Below are 22,188 nucleotides of genomic sequence, written 5' to 3'. Positions count from 1 at the left end.
TTAGGTACTGTGTTCAAAATTTGCTACCTACCTTTCAGCAGGGAAATAATACAAACATTGCCAAAACGCAATGAACTCCTAAAAAAAGCTCTCCCTTTCCCATTTTAAGGAGGATTTTCATCAGAAGGTAGGCTAGATCTCTGGTAGGTAGAGATGGCTGTTTCCCTCTGTTGACAGATTTTGGAAGCACATGGCACTTTGCTCCCAATTTAGACATGTCATAGAAGGTTCTGAATTTAGGAGGGTGAGTCTGGGCTGAAAAATGCATGACAAACTAAATTCCATAAGTACAACAAAAATAATGCTAATACTACAAGCCATAGTACTATGAAATATATAGCCAATGGTTCAAAATCATTCTCACTGAACTGAAAAACCATTTCATAGCTTGCTGACATAGGAACAAAGTCAAACTTGTAAGACACAAGTGTTATGTAATGCCTTAGATACTGCAGCAACAATTACGTGATACAACTTACGTCTACAAGTTTAAGTTCAGAAATAGCTTCTTGGCTGGAAGGAAAGAGCCTAGAGAGACATTTGGTAGATTTCCAGGCATGGAGTGTATGTTTATAAAATATTACTTATTGTTAATGATAGATCTTCTGTTTGTCCTGGAACTCTTAGATGAGCATGTTTTTAATTCAAGAAATAGATTCATTACATGTAGGGTCAGATAATTCACAGGGGAAATCTAAGTTTTATAATACAGCAGAACCTTCAAAATCTGTTACACTGTTCTAATTAAATCTCATGAGCCTAGCACTTTCTGCTGTTACTTTTTCAATACTTAGGCTTTAATAAAGCAGCACAGACAAGCATGAATTTTATGAGGGAGATTGGTAGGTTAAAAAATCCCACTATTACTCTAATGTAGAGATTGTAAAAATTGCATTTCTTTGTCAATAAATATCCACATGCTGGACTCTGCACCCAGGATGGAGAAACACCAGGAACCAAATATAAATTAGGAGAGAGAGGGTGCAGGGCAACAGCTGGGGACTTGGAGGCTGTCTGGTTTGGAGCAAAGGAGGCTGAGGTGCCACCTCTACATCTTCCTGAAGTGGGGAAGTGGAGAGGGAGGTGCAGATCTCATCTCTCTCCCTGGGGTCCAGTGACAGCATGTGCTGCACCCAGTTTGGACAGTTCAAAGCTACTTCATCAGGAGTGGTTGTACTGGACATTAGGAATCTTATTTTTACCAAGTGGGTGGTCAACCACTGGAATAGACTTCCTGGAGACGTGGTTGTTGGCCCAAACCTGTGTTTGAGAAGAATTTGGACAGTGCCCTTAACACTGTGCTTTAACTTCTGGTCACCCTGAGGTGGTCTGGCTGTTGGACAAGATGTTCTTCCTTCCAACCAAAATGTTCTAATTCTATTCTATCAATTAAGTAAAGAAAGGATGCTATTATTTAGGTTAAGGGTGTTTTGGTTATTTACGTTTTCATCACTAACTGTCACATTGTCCCTTGTAGCAGTGCAGATTGGAGGTTCTGCTCTAAGTTCCATGGCAGAACTGTATTCTACATGGAAATCATTGATTCAGTTATTTTGCTCATCCTCTGTATTTTTAATCACATTTCATTTTTGAAATGTTCAAATGCTCTGAAAAGAAATTAACTGTAGAAACCTGATGGTGGTTTTGTTTACTCTGCCCACTCCATGTGATCTGTTTAATTTCCTTTAGTTTTTCTTTAATTCCAGGCATATTTGTGTCATCAACAATTTTTTTACTCATTTCCTGAAAGAAGAAGAGGGTCAGTATGGGATCTTGGTGTCTGGACAATGAGCATAGAGAGTCTTGTGGTGATTGTATCTTTAGATGACAACATTGTAATGTAAAGGACATGGCAGGTTTGAAAGAGAATTAATTGCAAATCCTCTCTGTGATTCAGATACTCACTGCTTCCTGTTTTCTGACTGATGCCCTCCTTTCTTTTGTGCTTGGCTGAGGCCAAATTTGTAAACCTTGCTGGTAGCCTGATGCTTTGCAATCAAAGGAACCATCGACCTCCAAAGGACTTACAAAGGACCCTCTGGTAGAAACTATTGGTGAATTTTGCTTTAGGCAGCTTGTCAGCTCTATCTATCCACTCCATCTGTGACTCTTTGTGTCTGTCCTGTTGTTTTATGTTACTCAGAGGGGACACTACTAATTTGATGTTAAAAGGATCAAATCTACTACTCCATGTGACACAGGGAACAATTGTCTTGCAGCCTTGATATCTGAGAATAATCTCTTCAGCTGTTGTATAGTTTGGAGTTAAGATTTGACATTCCTTTTGTAACAAAACAATATCATGAGATAGCATCTAATAATTTACCTCTCTTCTCCTTCCATTCCTTTCTTTCTGTGATCGAAAGATGAATTTAAACCAGACCATCTAAAAGCCAATCTCACAGAAAAGGTTTCTAAGAGGGTGAGGTGGCTCTGCCTTCACGTGCAGTTCTCACCTGGCTCTCTGGATGGAGCTCACGCTGCTTCCAAAGGAGCTCGGATTCTGAGAGAAGCGCTCAGCTCTGGGCTGTGCTGCTGTTTTCTCTCCTGTCCTTACTCCTCTATTCAACCCCTTTTTTTTGTACCGTATTTGACTGTCATCTCAAATTTGCTTCAAGTATGTCTGTTAACCCCCCGAATTTTCAGTGGAATGCTCTGATAAACAAACAAACAAACAAACACCCCAAACAGGTTTCTGTTCTTGCCCTTTTAGTGTCCCTCATTACATTTCGCCCTCATTTGCAGAACAGAGAAATTATTCAACTGGGTGCAGCTCCAAGGGTGTCTCTGGCAAGCTCTTCAAAGGCATGTTCTGTGAATTACCCATGGCCACGTCACAGCCTCTGCAGGGATGGAGGAGAGAAGGGACACCCTTTGTTTTCCCTTACAGTGAAGGTGCAGAATGCAGCCAGCCATGGTGGCTGAATGCTATTGACATCTGTGTTTTGGCATGGTGTGCCACACGGGAAAGGGGGAACCCACAACTGAAACTCCATTGATGGAACTTGTGTGATGAGGGCTCACTTCTTTAAAATGGTAATTTATTGCTTCTGTTCTTCAAAGGATAATTCAATGGAAGATCATCACTGACATATTAAATTATTCCCACTCCCGGGCAGGAACCATTATTTTATTAATCACTATTTTTCCTTCCTAAAATGTCCTTTGTTCTTGGGTTTAACTGGAGGCTTGACAAAAGACGTTTTTCTTAAATTCTCCAAGTCTCTTGTAAAAGATCCTCTTAGGCTATGGCACAGGAATAACTTCCTATTTGGAAATTAGTTCTTTTGCTTTGCAGTACTATTTTTAAAGCATGGACTATAAGCCCAAAAAGAGCTTGTTTTTCCTCTAATAAGATTTTTCTGTAACGTTATTAACCTCCTTAAGTCATGGAGCACAAATCCCAAGGTCACTGTGCAATCATTTGGCTTCTGAACTTGCCTGCTGCTTTGCTTTATTTCTAAGTTGTATATGCAACATTTGTTTTCTCCACATCTCTGAGTCTGAAGACTGAGTCAAGAGGAGCACAGGAAAACATCAGAACCGTGCCTAGCTATAGGTGGCTCTCTTGGGCAGTGTTAGGTACCTTTGTTTACCCTACACGGCTTGTTCTGCTTCTTCAGAGAACTACAAAGCTCCCTAGACAACACAGTGTAATTTGGGCCTTAGGAAATCAAGGGCCATCTGTACAAGCCCTGATTTTGCAAAGTATAGGTACTTTAAAGGAGGTGGGTGTCCGTGGGTTATCCCACTGAAGCCATTTGTTTTCCAGCCAGAACTTTCTGGCCCTGTCCAGCCCTGCGGTCACTTATCTGAGCCACAACCCCCTTTCTCAGTTCTCCTTGGTCTCTGTCTCCTCACAGTTGGGTGATTTCACCATGACCATGACAGTTTTACTGCTCAGAGCAGAGTCCAGGCTCTGCTTTGGACAATGGCCAAACAGTAGCAGATGTTTAGAGATGAACTCAAGGACAGGGTGAGCATAAAGGGACACATTCCCACTGTCCTTTCCTGGCCTCTGACAAACTGCAGCTCACTTGCTTCCTGAGCCAGAAGTGTTGTCTCTGTATTTACTCATATTTTCCTCCTCTGAGTTTGTCTACTGACTTTTTGAACCCACAACAATTTTCATCATCCACAACTTCCCAAAGCAATGAGTGCCACCGCCTCACTGTTCTCTGTGGGTATGAAGAATGTCTTTTTGCTTGACTGTAAAATGTCACCTTCTCCTGTGTTATGGTAGTGCAGAAACCAGAGAATCATCATCACCTGTTCTCTTTTTGTGCTCACTCTTGTGCTAAAGTCTTGGCACAGCAATACATACTGGGAGAAAAGAGCCTCCTGCTTTTCTTCACATAGCCTGTCCAAGGCATGCACTAGATACAGTTCTGAAATATAACATTTCGTTGAGATCTGAGGCAAGCCCAGACAAAAAGGGCCAGGCACCACAGCTTCAGGAGCTGAAATTAATCTTACTTAATGCCAAGCTACTTTGCACAAAGATGAAAAATCATCCAGTCTTGAAAGTGGTTACTGGGTGCTCTGCAAAAATTAGAAATGCCTTTTGAGTCTTGTGAGGTCTGTGGATCCATCCTAAGACAAATGCAAAAATATGACAGTGGAACCAGCCCTGAGACTCAGGACTTCTGATTTCAATGGCTTTTTCAAGAATGAAAGCCAACACAAAACTGATAGAACAATACTTGGTAAAAGAGAGGGATGGAGTTTCAAAACCAAAGCTTGCAAGACACCTTTTACATGTTCCTTTAAAATGACTTTATATCTTTGCTGCAAGGATGTCAGAGAACTTCACAAAGTATAAGACTGTTTCAGAGCAGTCATAGAAACTGCTACGCATACTTCAGAAGAGCTAACAAAAGCAGGGGAAATTTCCAAAGACTCTAATTGCAATTAGACACTTCAATCCTGTTCAAAAGCCTATAGGGGAGACTGCTGACTTTCTAATTTACTGGTTTTACTGGAAAGCTTGATTCAGATATTCTTGAAACAACCTTGCTATTTCTCAATTGGAGAGTGTACTTTTGTTGAGTGCCAATTAAACCTTAGCCACTCTTCTCCTTTGTGGAACTGAGCATTCTGAAATTAGGTAGTCTCTGTCTGGGTGCAAAAAATTCGAGGGCCTGGTTGCACTGTAGTAGTTGCATTGCAGGGAGCAATGAGCAAATCTCCTCCCAAGGTTGGAATGTGTTGAAGTTTGGAAAAAGCAGAGTCACATTTTAATTATTTTCTAACATGTCTGCAATTCCTTTGTGCATCACTAGGGGTTTATCTTCCTGATTTAACTAATCTTTCACAGAATTGCAGCATGGCTCAGATTGGAAGGGACCACAGCGGGGTCATCTGGTCCAACCTCCCTGCTCAAGCAGGGCCATCCCAGAGCACATGGCACAGGACTGTGCCCAGATGGTTTTTGAACATCTTCAGTGAGGGAGACTCCACAGCCTCTCCAGGCAATCTGTTCCAGTGTTTGGTCACTTTCACATTGAAGAAATTCTTCCTCATGTTCAGGTGGAACTTCCTGTGCATCAGTTTCTGCCTCTTGTCCTGCTGCTTAGCACCACTGAGAAGAACATCCAAAAGGCTCCATCTTCTGACACTCTTCATTCAGATACTCAGAGGCATTGATCAAGTTCCTTCTCAGTAGTTCTTTTTTGAGGCTGAACAGCCCATTCCTCCTTTTACCATGTGCATGGACGTATGAAATGATGGAGACAACTCAATAGGAAGATGTAAGGAAAGTAGATGCTTCTCAGACATGATGTAAGGGATTTGAAAATTTGTGCTGTTTACCTAGTTTAGAATTTGGTCAGGATTTTGAGGCTGCCACTTCTACACCATTCCTTAGATATCTGTTTGGAAAATGCCAATTTTTAGAGTAACATTTTTTCACCTGGAAGAAACAGAGAATGGTACTTTTCTTCTAGAGTAGAAGTGTTCCATGCTTTTCTCTGAATAAAAATAGGTCTTCACTTTCTATCAGATTAACATCCCCTTTTCTTTCTTATCCATTTTACATCAAATATTTATTTCTCATCACAAACTTTAATTTTTGAACTCTAAGAATAATCTATCACATCCTGAATTTAATTTAACCTTCACAGGAAGACCTGGCCTTCCTGGTCAGTAACCACAGGAGATGTTCTTCTCCATTGGCCAGAGCTGAAACTAATAGCCATGGCATGTTTACTTATCTCTTATCTCTGGGGTTAGATTGCTGCTGTCAGCTTCTCCCTTGTTATCTGGCTGCTGCTACTGCTCACTCAGTTGTGCAGGGATGTCAGTTCCATTAATAACCTGAGCACCGTGCAAACAGATAGTGGAAAACAGGTGAAGAGAGAGGAAATTGTATTTAACCCTGATCTCACATCTGTCATTTTTCAGACTCAGCCATGACTACATAAGGCCAGAATGAGTGTGTGACATCAAAACACTTGTGACAAATCTCATGCTTGAAATAGGAGGGAGACAGATGGACAGACACCTGCAGATGCTCAGAGACCAGGGTGAATCTGAAGATTTTATGGCAGAAACGCAACATGAAAACATTGTTATGCTAAATGACAGAATGATTCTTCCAAAGAGCAAGAGATCTTCCACCACCCCTGGAAGTGTTGGGTTGTTTCAGCTTTAGCTTTCACTATCTTTGTTGTTTGGACAAGTGAACCTGTTTCCTGCAGAGGTACAAAGACAGTGTAGTCCATCCCCAGATCAGCAGTAGCAGATATGGAGGTGCAGGAGAGCAGTTCTCAGTGTGAGGAGTCTACAAGGGCGTGCTCAGGGATCTGCTTGGCATTGCCTTGCTCTCTGCAATGGAAATGCATTTCTGGGCTGGGGTGATCTCCCCCTGCTGTAAATGCCCACTGAGGGGAGCTGCTGCTGGCTGGGAGTGGGTGAGGAGCTCAGCAGGGCAGGGCCATGGGCTGGGACTCCACCATGGACCCTCAGTGTGGGCACTGAGCTGTACAGAACCAGGTATGTTAGCCAGCAGCACTTCAGCTTGCTCAGATATTGTACCAGCCACTGGGGTCTGAAGCAATGTTGTGAGATTTTAAATGGCTTCAGGTACTGGTATTGCTGGAATTTACCTGTAAAGGAACTATGCCTCAAGCAGCTCATCAGACTCAGGAATTTGTTCCTTTAGTGGCCTTTCAGAGGCCAGGATACTGTGACTAAGAATAAAGGCTTCCTCAGCTGCCCTCCTTTGTGAGGGAGCTGTGAAGTGTCTTGTGCTCAGTTTTCTGCATATGGGATCATCAATGTGAAAATATCTAGATATAGCTTATTTAAAACTAAAAATATGTAAAGGTTTGGAATAGAGAGGAATTTGATCTTGAGTAGAGAGTAGAGCATTTTCTGAATATTTTTTTCTCTAAGTTCTGCAGCCTATGTATTTGATTATGTACACATCTGCTTTCCCCCCATATATTACAAGGCATGGACAACTGAGAGTGACAAACTTACTGGTACAGTGCTGGTCAGGTCCCTGTTCAAGCAAAAGGAATTCCTCCTCAGAGATAAAACATGCAAGTCATGAGTACTCCTGGTGTTTAAGTTCTCAGTCATTATTTCAGTTGGAGAAGTTAGAAATGGTCTCTACCATGTCTGGTCTCAGTTGCATCAAGACTGCGGCTGAAGCTCACTTGTGAAATGAGAAATGAAAAGGGAATTTTTCACATCCTATTCTTCATTTTTTAAAAAAGTGCTCAGCAACCTTTGCTTAACCTTGAAAATGTTAAATGAATGTAAACTGATGCAGGCAGAGACTAGGGTCAGAAGTTGTCCCTTTCTGGAACAGGTTATTCAGAGTTTTGCATAAAACTGGAGAAGAAATGCTGTGGTGAATCATATCCGATGCAGTTATGATGGGAGAGAGCTTCCTCACCCTCTCCTGGTCTCTGAGCCTGCCCCTCTCAATGTCCAGTGCCAGAGATCTCAGCACACAGCGGTTTTTTGGGTCCCTGTGAACTTTCATTTTGCTAGCACAGTGGGTTTTCTTAAGCCTGCTGCTTGCCCTGAGCTAAAACAAAACAGCAGAAAAGATTTTTTGATTAAAGTGAGTGTGTTTCTAGCAAGAGGTGACATGAAAATGGGAGTATGAATCAACTCATGAGGTGCTCTGGGGGTGAGCAGTGAAGGAGTTCCTTCACTTTCAGAAAGGAATTTGTATAGAAAACTGAATATAATAATTTTTGCAGCTCACCAATGTGACAAAGACCAACCAAAGGTGGCTTTTTAATTTTTTAAAATTTTTATTTAAATTTGGAGCTGGGGAGTGTGTTTGGTTGTTTGATTTTCAGAGATAACTATATTGGAAAACATGGAATGTTGCCTGAAAATAAAGGCAGGAGAAGTATGGTTTTTTACAGTGCTTAGTAAGAGTCCAAGCCTAGCTTGGCATGAGTCTTACCAAAGGCAGCTTAGCAGCACATACAGTGGGACATGTATCTATATCTGTATCTATATCTATATCAGCATGATACTAATGACAGTCTGTGCCTTCAGAGCACAGCACATTCGTTTCTGGCTTGTTTGAAGTGCAGCTGAAAGAGCCCCCAGCTCTGCACACACCCTGGTGCAGTCATGCCCCAAGTGATCCCCAGGGGTGCAGGGAGGAATCCAGTGCAGAACCTGCACACCGGAGCTGAGGTGTCACTGCTGGCGGTGCCTCAGCTGAGTCATTCTGCATATCTGGGCATCATCCTTTCTTCTGGCCCATGGGCACAAGTCCAGCTCCACTGAGAATCCAAAGACCCTTAAAACTCACCCAAGTACTTTGGACAGGAATAGTTATCAGTTAAACATATCTTGTGTCAGGAACTCAATTGTGCTGGTCTGCAGTATAAGTGCACTTATATCTTCAAAGATGAAATTATTTTCTGTGTGCCACAAAGAAAGGTATTGAAGCAATGATATTCTGTTTGTGAAGGACAGAATATATGTCTCTTCTGTGTATAAGATAATGGAATCATGCTAATTGTCACACAGAGGTTGCAAGTGGACAATGGAATTAAAATAAAATGGACAAAGAATTTTTTTCCTCAGCTAAATTAAAGCAAAGTTGGCAGCAGAATGAGTTTCTGGCGGAAGGAGAAAAAATGACTGAGTCTATTAATTGTAGTGTTGCATTGAACTGAGGAGTTGTCCTTATGAAACTATCACAGTCAATTAGACTGTTTATGGAAGTAAGACTGAAATAAAGATCTAATTTCTCACCTTCTCTGACTTTGTCCAGTTCTATTGCTTAAAAAACTAAAATTAATGTGGGATTAGTTCAAACTGAAAAGTTAATTCCAGTGAAACTTTCGTCACAGTGCTTGAACCAATGACTGAATCTTTGTATTCCAGAGAGCCAGAATGGATTTAGAATAGGAAAGAGTACACTGATGTACATTGTTGCTTTTTCTGACTCTTTTGTCCATGGCAGTCCTACTAAACTTTTAGATGCTTTAAACTTTATGGTATATAATAATAATATTGTCTTGCTGAATAGTAGATATTAATACTGAACATATAATCTCAATGAACACTTGACTTAGGAATTGCTGTGTCCCTTTTCCTCTCAGTTTCCTAGGATTATAAGGTATGGTATGGTATGGTATGGTATGGTATGGTATGGTATGGTATGGTATGGTATGGTATGGTATGGTATGCTGTTTTTAAGTGTACTAAATAGTATTGTCTTGTCAGTAAGTTTTTTGAGTGAGGCTTTGGTTTCAAAAGCTCTTTCAGAGAAGGAGGTAACTACTGTATCACATAACCTGTCTCCACTTTGTCACATCATGTGTCCCCAGCACTTGGCTTGTAAGAGGTCCAGAACTTGTTGGGTCTTCATGTGGTGATTGAGTGACTCAGCTCAGTGATGTGGCTGGGGAAAAGCTTGGTTAAATTTCTACTCTGTTATGGGTGTGTTGGGTGGTCCCACAGAGAGGAGTGTCGAGGAGCTGAGGCAGCCTTTGGAGGCTGTGGGTGCAGGCAGCATGAGAACAGCTATGGACAGAGCTGAGAGGAGTGACAAGGACTAGGACTTTTTTTTGGCATCACAAATTTGTTAAATGGACTCAGCTACTTTTGGGACCATAATGTGTATTTAACTGAAAGCAATTGTATGTGTACATGGGTGTCATTATTCACACAAGTCACTTGATTATTTATTTTACTTTTTCTTTGACCTTGGCCTCAAGCTATTACAAAGATGGAATGATAGCTGTGTTTTCTGCCTTCATTATTTTAGCAAATATTTTAGAGCATTCAAAACAATTATTGTAATACAGAGGGGATGGTTATGGTGCAGTGTGAAGTAGTGATATGTGAATTGTTATTAATTAAGCACCAGTTCTTGAAAAGTCTACACAGCTTCTATTATTGTGACAAAACAAAATGAGGACAGCTATGCAACAAAAAGAGGACCGTTAAGTTTTAAAAATAAATAATGATAATCTGTATTCTTGAGTATGGATTAGACAGTTCACTGCAGATCAAGTACTGTTAAAAATTGTCATTTCAGGCCAAGTGTTCATGTTTGAGTTGCCACTTCACTTTCCATTGTAGCTGACAATGTGAAAATCCCTGATATTTCACTTTCCCACAAAGGAAATACTGTGTGTCATTAGGGTGAGCTCAATCCATCTCTCACTCAAGTCAGTAGTGATTTCCTACTGACCTCTGTAGGATTGGCTTTAGCCCTGTGATGGAACTTTCCTGTGTTTTGCCAAGATCCACCACTCTATTTTCCTATTTTTTCCATATGTAAACCTTAGATAGATGCAGTGATATTTATGCAGCAGTATTACCAGATGGCTCTTGAATCATCTGTTCTCAATGAAAAATGAAAAGACTGGGCACATATATAAAGGCTGAATTAATCTTTGTAATTAAATGGAACATTACTTTGCCATGAATGATTTTAGCTTTCACAATGTATTTCATGCTAATTTTTCAGTGAACTGTAATTGTATTAATTTTTTATATATTTAGAAGCTTAAAAATGATCTTCACAAAGTTATTGAGTAAGTTAATATACAAAAGATCTCTGTCAGACTCATAAAACTTTGTTGTGCGATATATGTTTTCTTTTGTTTTCTCTTTACAGTAAGTAAAATATATCAGTACTTAGTGTTGTATAAAATATCCAAGTCATACTCTGAGAGGCAAAAAGGCACTCAGGATGCTCACATGCTTGGTTGTCAAGTGAGAATTTGAATAGGCTGGGAACTGGGCTGCTTTGGAGCACTGAAACACGTGTGCATCCCCACGTTGGCAGGTTGTTAAGCAGAGTGAAAGCTCCTTTATTATCTTGTCTGTGTAGTAAAATGACTCGCAATGCTCTGCCTGTGACAGAAAGACACTGATGGTAAAATCCTGGCTGTGTTGAAGTCAGTGGGGAAACTTCCATGCACAAGGAGTGGTGGAATGGTCCCACTCTGGCTCCTCTGCCTCAGAGCCTGCTCTCCCTGGCTGCTGGGATAGGAAGGAGTTGTCATGACTTACCCTGAAGCACCCTGCAGCATTGAGTTTCCTTAATTTACCCAGCAGCCCAACTCAGCTGAGTGCGTAATGATGCCTGGGGGAAGCACCCCAGCGCCTCTTTTCTTCCTGCACACATGGCTGTTCAATATGCAAATTAGAGAGAGGAGTGAAATGAGCCTTTAAACCATAAAAAGTTGTGCATGGTGGATTTATGGGGGATTCATGTTCAACTGCCACATGGCTGGTTCCTGTACATTTGTCACATTTCATTTGACTCCCTGTGCTTGCCTCCTGGAAGGCTGCTCTCTTATACATACTTTTAATCCTATCAAGGGGAAAATAATGACATCATTATCAAAGAGTAATCAAGCTGTAGAAGAGTTTTCTACTTCCTTGTGCTATATAAATAAGGAATCTCCCAACTACTGTTAAATATTACACAAGTGAACAGAAAAATAGGCACAGAAACAAAACTTCCAACATGCAAATTTAGAAACCTGCTCTCAATGTGATACTTTCTAACTTTTCAGTTGTGTAAATAAATTGTGCTGCGCTCTGCTGAAAAGGTTTGCACCTGATGCAAAGCTTCTAGGAGGAATCCCAGTCAGAGGAATTCCCAAGGACTTCAGAATGCTTCCTATGTTCTCTCATGAGTTTTACTTCGGCTATAGGAAACAGTTTATCTAACCAAGAGCCAAACATCCTTCACTGTCAGCATCAGCTTTGTCTGTCTTACTTGCTCAGATCTCTAAACCACACATATTGTGGTAATGCCTTTTATTTAACAAATGCAATAATATAACATTCCCCCCTTATCTGCATATCTATTTGGCTATCATCTATCTGTCTGTTTGTCTGTCTATCTGTCTGTCTATCTATCTCACAGAATACAGTCAGCTTTAGACATACAAAGCATCAAAATACTAAAAGCAGCATTACCTTTTGAGGTTATTTCCAAAATCTCAAGATACGCTCTGTTATTTACTAGGGTTTTTTATAGACTTTATAGAAAATCTCCATAGTGTTTGACTATTTTATTCTCATGCTTAGATATCTCAGTCTCACTACATCAAATGTGACAGTCAGAAAGCAAATTATGAACTCATGCAGAACATTTGAGATCCACCTGATTTGTTAAAGTAGCTGACTTAGTAGAAATTAAAACTATTGGGTTTTGCTTTTTCCTTTTCCAAAGCTAGTTTTAACTAGTATTGAAACATGGGAAATGATAAAGGAAATTTTCTGTTTCCTTGCAAAGTTCAGTCAGTTGGACCCAACAACACCACCAGGAAAAATTTAGACACTCTTGATTGCATACAAACTTGCAGATGAATCGTGCTTCCTTTCTGGCTTTTTGTTCTCCCTCCCCATCACAGCCTTTAAAATATCATGAAAACTGCTGAACCTTCTGGCAAAGTGAGGAAACATTCTGTTGAGAGTTAATTTGGCTCATTTCATATTTTCCATTCAGCATTTTTCTTCCATTGCTTTTTTTATTACTAGGGCAATTTGCATGACAATGGGATCTTTCTTGCTTAAGAGATTGTCTGCTCCTGCTGCTAATTTCCTACCTGAAGTTGTTATCTTCTGTTTGTGACATCTTAATTATCTCAACCACAATTAATTGTGATGTCACAAATGGAGGATTATGACTTTGGGTTGGAAGTGAGATTGAGAAATTGAAGGAGTTTGAAGAAGAAAAGAGGCTTTTCTTCTTGAAAAATATAAGAGGTGACAGGATGACTTTGGTTAAATGGAAGCAATCCTCCGTCACCTTTTTTTCTGAAAGTTGTGGAACAGCTGGTTTTACGTTTTGCTGTATAGGAGGCCCTGCTGTATTGAGATGCTGTGAAGTGGGAGAAGGGAAAGGCTGTGTAGAGGAAGGGAAATCTTCCCTTAAGCAGTCAGTCCCTGAAGCAAAAAGGAATAAAAGTTATTGGACCCTAAAAAAGACCAGACCCTGCTCATAGAGAGCAGAATGCAGGATTGGTACGGTTGTACTTGGTTTAAAGGCCAATCATTTATTGTTTTTCATATCTTGCAATATTCATTTGAGTTTTGACATCAGAGTCTGATGACCACAGAGGAGCATTTTTTGAATGGAGGGAATTCCAAAGACTTATGGAGAAATTATATTCAGCATCATGAAAATCCAAAAAATGAAAGTTTTGTGCTAACCTAGTCCATCATAGCTGTAATTTATCCTATGGACTTGTCACATTTCACTTCTTGGTATGTCATCTTCTCTTTTTGTGTACCTGTGCTTTTCTTCTGGAAACTTGTTCCCACAGAGATTCTGGGTGTCTGAGTGGCCTCCTGGTGGTTCTGTGGGGACATTAACAAGGCCGTTTATAAACTCACACCATGATGTACAAAGTGAGAATACTCATCTGCAGCTACTTCACACTGGACTATTTGCACAGGTTGTGCATAAACGCTGGGACCAAATCACAACTGAAAGGGTTTAATGAAAATTGAAGTGTCTTATTTTAACACCTCTACTGGCATTAGGGAAAGAGCAAAGACTGCAAAGAAAGGGAGGGAAACTGGATAACTACACACAGACCAGTCCTGTGGTTTTCAGAAAGTACAGTGTCCTTGAGAACAGGACCCATCCTCAGGTGCAAATGGAAGTGGCCCTCAGTGGAAACACCAGGCTGCACTTGCTGGGATCAAGCTTCATTCACATCTGTGCATCAAATCTGTTTGAGCAGTTGGATGTGTACCAGCTACTGTGCCATAGCAAAACAGGCCATTTCCTGTTGTCCTTTGGAAAACAGTGTACAAACAGTCATTTGACCATCTGATTAGCACAAAACCCTGTGGGGAAAATCAGCTGTTAAGGTTTTGCACTCAGACACGTCGCTGTAAGTACGCAAGAGCTCTGCAGGCAGTGACAGACCCACTGTGATAATCTGACAGCAGAATCTGGACCCTCTGCCTTGTGATGCCGAGCTCATTTGTGGCACCAAGTTTACCTTGTAGGCAGGTTGCTTTGAAGTTACATTAGGATGGCTCCAGGAAAGCATAATAATACCAAGTGGAAACTGAGCAAGAAAGAAAAAAAGCTTTATGCTGAGAAGTGGTTTTGTCTGTCAAAACTTTTTTTCTTCTTTTTCTTTTTCAAAGGCAAAAGCAGTTATGGCGAAAGTTGGGTACCCTCAGTTTATAATGAATGACACATATATTAATGAAGACATCAAAACAGTAAGTGTCAGGCTTGCAGCTTTATTCATTTGTTGCAGCCATTCTTTGCTCTGTTTTGCTGCTGTCTAAAGTCAAAGCTAGTCTTTTGTTTGGCATGCTTACTTGGTTATTTTTATTTTAGTTTTGAAGTGTGCTAGCTCTAAATTTTATCTAAATAGTCAATGCTGTTATATCTAAGTGAGATCATGAGGCCTGCTGGGAGTAAATTCTGTCTGGGTGAAAAGAACCTTCCTGCTATTAAGCATTTCAAAGGTTAAGCATACGCTGTAATGATTTTGCATTTAGTTATAAAAATGGACCGTACCAAAAGCATTTTTTCTCAAAATAATGATTTTCAAAAAGCCTAATGCAATTTACCTCAGAATATCACAATTTAGGATGCCTTATATAAGTTGTCCTCATATCTACAGGCTATGAATTTAATTCACAATTGATGCTTGTAATCATGCCAGGATGTCCTAACCAATGTATAGGCCTATTGTGCTGCCTGCTGGACAAAGATACTGTGGGGGGACTCCTTCCTGCCCCAGTACCTGTTCAGCCTAACTAAGGCAGGAAGGCAAATGATTAATAATAATAACAATATATTTTACTACTTTCCAACTGTAGCGTGCATTTGATGAATTGTATTACTGAAAGTCACAGGCAAACCAGAAATACAAGTTCAATCCTGAAGCAGTAAAATACAAGAGCCATCATCATCATTGCCAGAGCACCTGAACAAACACTAAATAGAGAACCATGTCCACCAGCCTAGTCCTTGTCCAGGGAAGCTGTAGGGTGAGATGATACAGTGAAAACAGTGCAATGAGACAGAGCATGTGACCAAGTCTATCACTCAGTGTATGGCATTATTTGCTCAGATAAATGGCAATGGCTGGTGAAAAATACTGGTTAATCATGGCTGCAAACCCAAAGTTTACATCTGAAGAGCAACTTCCTCACAAATCCTAGAATTGTTTTGAATTGATGAAAGGGATTTATAACCTATTAACATCCCTTTTCCTTGCCTGCTTAGTTTTGTGTGTGTGAATGCAATTAGATTTGGAAACTTATGGAAGCATGGAGTCCTATGGCTGTAAATATTTAATGGGGTAGAACTCTCAGAAGGCACAGAATATGAAGTATTTTTTATAAAATGTAAAGCAAATTGATAAAGGGACTTCATTACATTGTTGGAAGTGGTTTTAAAATGCACTTTTAAAAATAAAAGTAAGCCTACTTCCTCCTGGGAAAGAGGCTCTCTTAATAATAGCCATGGAAATGTGCAGTCTGCAATGCACTGTTGGGTGCTTATGATTCCTTCAGCAGCACTCTGCATAATGAAGAGTTTTCCCAGTGTTCCAGACCCTTGTGCAGATCTGTTCAGCCAATGTTTTTTTTAACTAAGCTCATAAAATATTTATTCTTCCTACCAAGTGTGAAAATTTTACTTGCTTTGATAATCACAAAAAAATTAGGTAATTATCTTGTATAAAATAAAAGTTCTGCTTGTTTTATGTCAGCTTTTGTTTCTTTGGACATGCTTTAAAAATATCTGTGCTTTCTTGGTACAGCTGAAGTTTACAGAAAGTGATTATTTTGGCAATGTATTGCAAACTCGCAAATATGCAGCCCAATCTGATTTCTACTGGCTTAGAAAAGAAGTTCCAAAAACAGAGTGAGTAGACAAAAGGCAAATTTACATAATCATCTAACAATATTTTAATTTGTATTATTTAATTTATATATTAAATACTGTTATATATTAAGTTTTAATAGAATTATGTTAACAGCAATGTATTATGCCACAAAAAGCCTATGGGCAAACTCTCATTATTCAGAAACTCCTGTGAATTTTCTTTTTGAAGGTATCCCTGTTCATATGCAGAGTAGTCATGTGCTTGAAGCTCAAACTTAATTTAATGAAAAAAGGGGTAATTGAATTGCAATTAAAAATGGATTATGTCTCTTGGTCACAGTTAGAGTTTGAAATGGTACAGTGGGGATTTATGAACTGAATTCTATAGGAATGAAATCATAGTAAGAGATAATGCTATTATTAGAAATACAAATCAGCATTGTTACTTACCTGCTGTTGATAGCAATGATACAGAATGAAACATAATTTACTCTACGTATGTTATTCTTATTTATTTGTAAACATAAGAGTGCAGATTGTGTTACAAACTTTCCTAAAATACATAAGAGAATCATTCTCTTTTCTTACTGGTGGGTAATCAAATCCTTTAAATGCAAATTAAAACCTAAGCAGAACTTAATTAGTCTAATCATGCTACTTAAAAATGACTTCTTCTACACACAGACTTTGAAATCAGTGCCAGTGCTTAGCTCCAGTGGTTTTATTTCCTTAGGATTCCAGAAACCCTGCTCAAACTGAACCATGCCTTTTTCTGGGGGTGGCTCTGTGCTGTCCATGAGGCAGGAGGACAAACTAAGGTTGCTCATGGTTGAAGTGCTTTAATTTGGCCCTGCGTGTTCAAGGTGTCATTTATAGCTTAGCTTTAATTGTGAATTTTACCTTCTCATCACAGCTTTCTCTGACATGGCGCTGGTCAGCCCTGGGGTATGATTTTAGGGGTATGACCATGATGGTGTGTTCTGTTCAGGGCAGCAGTTCCAAGAGAGCAGTGGAACAGCCCTGGCCTCTCTATAGCACTGGCCAGCCTTGGGGCAGCCAGCACTGGTGCAGCACCTGTAGACTCTCGGCACAATGGGAAAATTCTCCTGAGGGGAAATCAAGTGGCAGGCAGCCCCTGAGTCCAGGACTGTAGTCTGAGAGCTGTCACATGGGTATGCTTAAAAAATGAAAGTGTTATCCAATTGCCCTCTACAAGATTGAACCCTTCTCATGCCTGTCTTACCCTCTTATTCCCAGGACTACATAATAGCCAGCCCCTCATCACCTTTGTAGCTCTTTTCTTGTCAGCCCTCAGAGCACATTCAGGCCTGGGGGTGCCAGTTTGATTTCTGGTCCCTTCCCTTTGTTAGCACAGCGATTTGCTCTGCCTCTGCAGGGCTGGAGGTAATCTCACCTGAGCCCTGGCAGGGAGGGATAATTAGGGCTCCTGCTGGGATATTATTCTGTCTCTGCAACTGTTCAGTGGTAGAAAAGGGCTCTGAAAGTGGTGTCACTCTGCCTGCTGAGGGACACCAAGGCACAGAGTCATTGCTGCCTCCAGAAATTTTTAAAAAATTTATTTAAATAAACCAATAACTCCCACTTACCAGTTTAAGTCATGTCAAACCTGGCCTCAAAAATATCAGCCACTTTTTAGCTACTTCCCACTTTTAAATCATCATACTTCACTGCTTTCTGATGCTTTTACTTTCTTTTTTTCCTCCCATTTTTCTGTTTTCATTTTTTAAACTTTTACATTTCATATAACTCCACAGAATTTTTGATGAGGCTTGGTGCTATGTTAATAGCTAATTACCCTTGGGTTTTTGTTTCTATTTGCTTCATTTCTTCTTTTCCCTAGTTTAGTAGCATTTAGCATAACATTTATATTTCACGATAGATATTATAAGATCATCAAAGTTGTAGACCAAAAAAGATAAATAAGAAAATTAGTGTTTAAGGAAATAAAATAAAAGTTGCTAAAATAATATTATACCCAAAAGGTAAAACACTATATTCTTTTAGCAGATAGTCCATGTTTCTCAATAATTATTTCAAACTGGAATTACTTTCCTCAGCAAAATGTGAAATTAAAATGATAGTTCAATCAAAGCACCAGGGAAAGACCACCAGGGGATAGACAGAGATGAGAGATACAAGACAAAGCAGCTGGATAAAACAAGGGGGAATATGGATAACTGTGGGAACCCAGGACATCTCTCTGGCTGTCCTGAGCAGCCAAGACCCCTGCCAGGGGGCTCAGAGCCCAAAACACCTGTGAGTTTGATTATGATCCATGGAGCAAATTACCAACATTATATGAAGATCAGCAAGCCACAACAGTTTAGGTAGAATAATACTGAAGTTATCACAGGGTGGAAAAGTAGATTTTGGGATTTCTGGAATGGGGGTTCAGGGGGCAAGATGGAGGGATCTGGACGTGTCCAGCCTTTCTTCTTCCTCTTCTTGGCCTCCATCTTCTGCTGTGATGTTGGCCCTTTTAGATTGGTCTAGAGTAGAAGCTCACTGTCTAACATAGGTGATGGGTATTGGAAAGTAATTGTAAAAATTGTACACGTAGTTTATAGTATAAAGACATAACAGCACCCCAGGGGCAGGCAGAGTGCCTGGAACTGTCCTGCTGGATGGACCTCGGCTGGGCAGGAGAAATTTTTTTATAGATAAGATACAATAAACAACCTGAGACTGAGAACTGAAGAGCTCTGACTCATTCTTCAAGCGCTTGGGCTGGGAAAAGAAACTTTTTTCATTCTCAGGGTCACAATGACCTAAAGATCTTGAGTGATAACAAAGTAGAAAAGAATTGTTTTGGAAATTCAACATTTTTTAATTAAAAAAAAAAAAAAGAAGGAAAAAAACCCCCTAAATCAGGAGTAATTATAAAAATATTTGTTCTCTTTTCTGTTCCCTCCATCCCTGGCATTTATCTGCCTGACAGGAGAGGGGAACTCAGATGAGCTCTCATTGCTCAGGGCATGGGTGATGTGCCACACCCAGCCCTACTGGCACCAGAAAGCTGTGACAGGGCTCTGGGGTGCTGGAACTGCCTCTCCTGCCAGTTCTGGGGCCAGGCTCCCCTGGGGACACCACAGCTCTGGGAGGTGTCACTTGTGTTCAACACCAGCCCTTGTGCCAGCTGCCATCCTCACAGCTGGCTGGGGAGGCGACTGTCACCTGCACAGCTGGCTCTCTCCAACAAGAAATAGGTGCTCAGGTATCAGCAGAGAGAAAAATGAAAGGGATTTGTGCAGGAGCTGAGGAATGTGGTGCACAAACCAGCCCAGGTTAGGTTGAGAGGTCTCAGTGGAGAGTCTGGAAGGGGCAGTGTGGGAAGGTGGGCACCAGGTGTGAGGACCATCATCATAAGCCTGGTGAGGTACAGCTGCAGCAGAGGAAAGTGAAAAGCAGTGCAGGGATAAATGGTGGCATGGGAAGGGAAAAATTAAGGAGAGTCAGGGTTTAGTTGCATTTGCCTATCCTTCTATGGAGTCACACACATTCATACTTACAAATATCCATGTGTGTGTGTGTACAAACACATGCCTACACCTTTTAATCAGAGACAGACTCTGTCCTTCTTAACACTGATATCATACTTGCAAATAACAAAGCATCAGAGTTCAAAGCATCAAACTTCATGTTCTTGGCCCACCACTTCATTATTATCCATCCTTCTCCTTTGAAGTCAGCTCATATTCTGAGATTTTTAGACTTGGCCAAATCTTTCTTCATTTTTCACTAGACTTTCAGAGCTGGGGATGTAGATGTCTGGTGTCCCAATAACAGGATACAAAGGAAGGATGCTATGAGAGGATTCTGAGGTCTCCTCCAGGACTTATCCTTATTTTTCTTGACCATACACTATTGTGTGTAAGCCCTGGCTCTTGGTTTGCCACAAGGGAGGGCAGCTCTCAGAGGTTCTGAATTGGATTCTTCTAAGGATGATGTAAAAGCTCCTTCTGAAAAAGGGAAAAGCAGCCATCAAAAACACTGAGCAGGCTGCTGTCTGTTGGAGAGATGATGCTGGAAATAGTGTGACTGGAGAGGAGAGGCTGGAAAGGAACCTCCTGGAGCCTTTTTCTGGTCTTTGAACCTCATTTTAAGCAGTGATGTGGCACTGAAGGCTGGCCCAGCCTTACCATCCTAGCTGCTTGCCCATTCCTAAGGGAGACAGATGGCAGCCTGGCCTGGGATAATAATCTGTTTCTACTTGGGAAAATATAGAAGAGACTAACAATGAGAAGAGGAAATGCAATTTTGAAAGTCACCTTGAAGGTTGCCTCCCATACAGAAATTTTTCTTAATAGTGTTTTCTTTGAAAGACATTTTACAGCTTCCAGAAACTTTGTACAGCTTTTCACTTCTAACCAGCTTAATTCTTTGTACATTCACAAGTTCATTTTATTTGTTTACATGATTGTTTATTTCTTATTTCTTACTTTGAATGTTGAACTGAATTATTTCTTTCAACTCAAAAAACTGAGGATCAATTTGCAAACTCAGTTTGTGCTTTACAGAGAATTAAATAAATGAATAAGCTTTTTTCTGTGCTGTAAATGTTCCCAACCATCCCTGTTCATGAATGGCAATATAGCACACTATACTCTTAACACAGAAAGAAAATATCAGAGGAAATTTCAGCCTCAAGAACACAGACTAAGAGAGCTTCTGCCCCAATTGCTATCTCAGTGTCTGTTTCACATTTTATTTCTACAAGAGATTTCTGCAAGAAATCTCAACCTTACAAGTGTCAACTCTGAGAATTAGGTTTTGACTGCTGCAGAAGTAGATAGGTAATGCTACAGGGCATCATTCAAAGCTACCCCCTTTTCACAAACTTATAGCAAATGGAAACAGTGTAAACAGTTCTAGAATTTTTATTTATTTACTTTGTAGTTAATAAGAGCTTGGAATGTGTAATGCCTTTCTTTTTTCCCATCCTTCTGTTAGTAGATAAAGCACACAGAAATTGTAACCAGACCTAGAGCAAATGCTCAGGGAATCTGACTTCAAGCAGGAATGGGAAAGTTATTTCTAAATTTGCTTCACCTTTAAATTTAACAGCAATAGCAGCTATGTATTACCCACCTTCATGTTCTACTTTGGTGTGTTATTAGTTAAGGACTGTCCCTGAAGGTTCAGTCATTTCAAGGAGCTCACTGAAAGAGCATGGCAGAGAAGTGAGGTTGTTCTGCTAGTCTGGATGGAAGCAGTCTTGGTTATTGCTACTCTTTTGTGGGAAATACTTCCTAAATCTTTTTGAGGGCTCAGAACGGTACAACAAAATGCTAGAATAGAAATATGTCAAATATTAAATACTCTGCTTGTTACTAGAGAACTCTCATCCTGACTCCTCAGTATGGCCACTAAGTGTCCTCTTCCTAACTGCTTAAAAGCAAAATGAATTCCATACAGGATCATTCTTAAGGCCTTTTTATAAAGGAGCAGCTTGGAAAGAGCTGGGTTCAGTTTTGCAGTGAGAAAATCAAGGCTGCTCTCACCCTTGGGCTCATGCTAAGCTCAGCAAACAGGATGGGCTCTGCAGTTGTGGTGGTACATCATGAGAAAAGCAGCAGCCTCAGGACAGGGATGCTGTGATAGGTCCATCTGCAAGATACAAATCTATGAGTCCATAGGTATGAAAGTATGGCCAGAGGGTGGTGTGAAGTCCTCCCTCAGTAAAAGTGGACCAAACATCACCAGCATTCACTGCTGCTCTTGGGCAGGCTGAGGTGCTGCTGGGGGGACAATTCCTGCATCACACTCCTCACCCAGGAAGAGCAAGAGCAAACCTGTGCTGTTGGAGGGCTGTCTCTAGTCAGTGCAGAGCTCTGTGCTGCTGCTTGTGCTGG

General features: G+C 40.5%; 2 protein-coding genes across 10 annotated transcripts in view; one reads left to right on the top strand and one right to left on the bottom strand.

The window, feature by feature from the left end:
• LOC102072464 (uncharacterized) overlaps nt 1-22,188 on the bottom strand; it is a 430,853-nt gene that overhangs the window by 63,381 nt on the left and 345,284 nt on the right. Inside the window, exon 4 of one of the 9 annotated variants that reach the window (XR_012578892.1) lies at nt 10,024-13,812. The exons of the other annotated variants lie outside the window; for them this stretch is intronic. The gene's annotated coding sequence lies outside the window, so the exon portion shown is untranslated. Of the gene's footprint in view, nt 1-10,023; nt 13,813-22,188 lie in introns of those variants that run through there. 9 annotated transcript variants of the gene reach the window in all.
• Nucleotides 1-22,188, top strand: part of PHEX (phosphate regulating endopeptidase X-linked) — a 100,322-nt gene that overhangs the window by 46,700 nt on the left and 31,434 nt on the right. Inside the window, exons 13-14 of the mRNA XM_005484358.3 lie at nt 14,617-14,694; nt 16,251-16,354. Coding sequence (XP_005484415.1) covers nt 14,617-14,694; nt 16,251-16,354 — 182 coding nt within the window. The remainder of the gene's footprint in view (nt 1-14,616; nt 14,695-16,250; nt 16,355-22,188) is intronic.

Source organism: Zonotrichia albicollis, chromosome 2 (genome assembly GCF_047830755.1).
Source record: "Zonotrichia albicollis isolate bZonAlb1 chromosome 2, bZonAlb1.hap1, whole genome shotgun sequence".
In the NCBI taxonomy this organism is placed as follows: Eukaryota; Metazoa; Chordata; class Aves; order Passeriformes; family Passerellidae; genus Zonotrichia; species Zonotrichia albicollis.
This window is presented reverse-complemented; position numbering and strand designations above follow the sequence as displayed.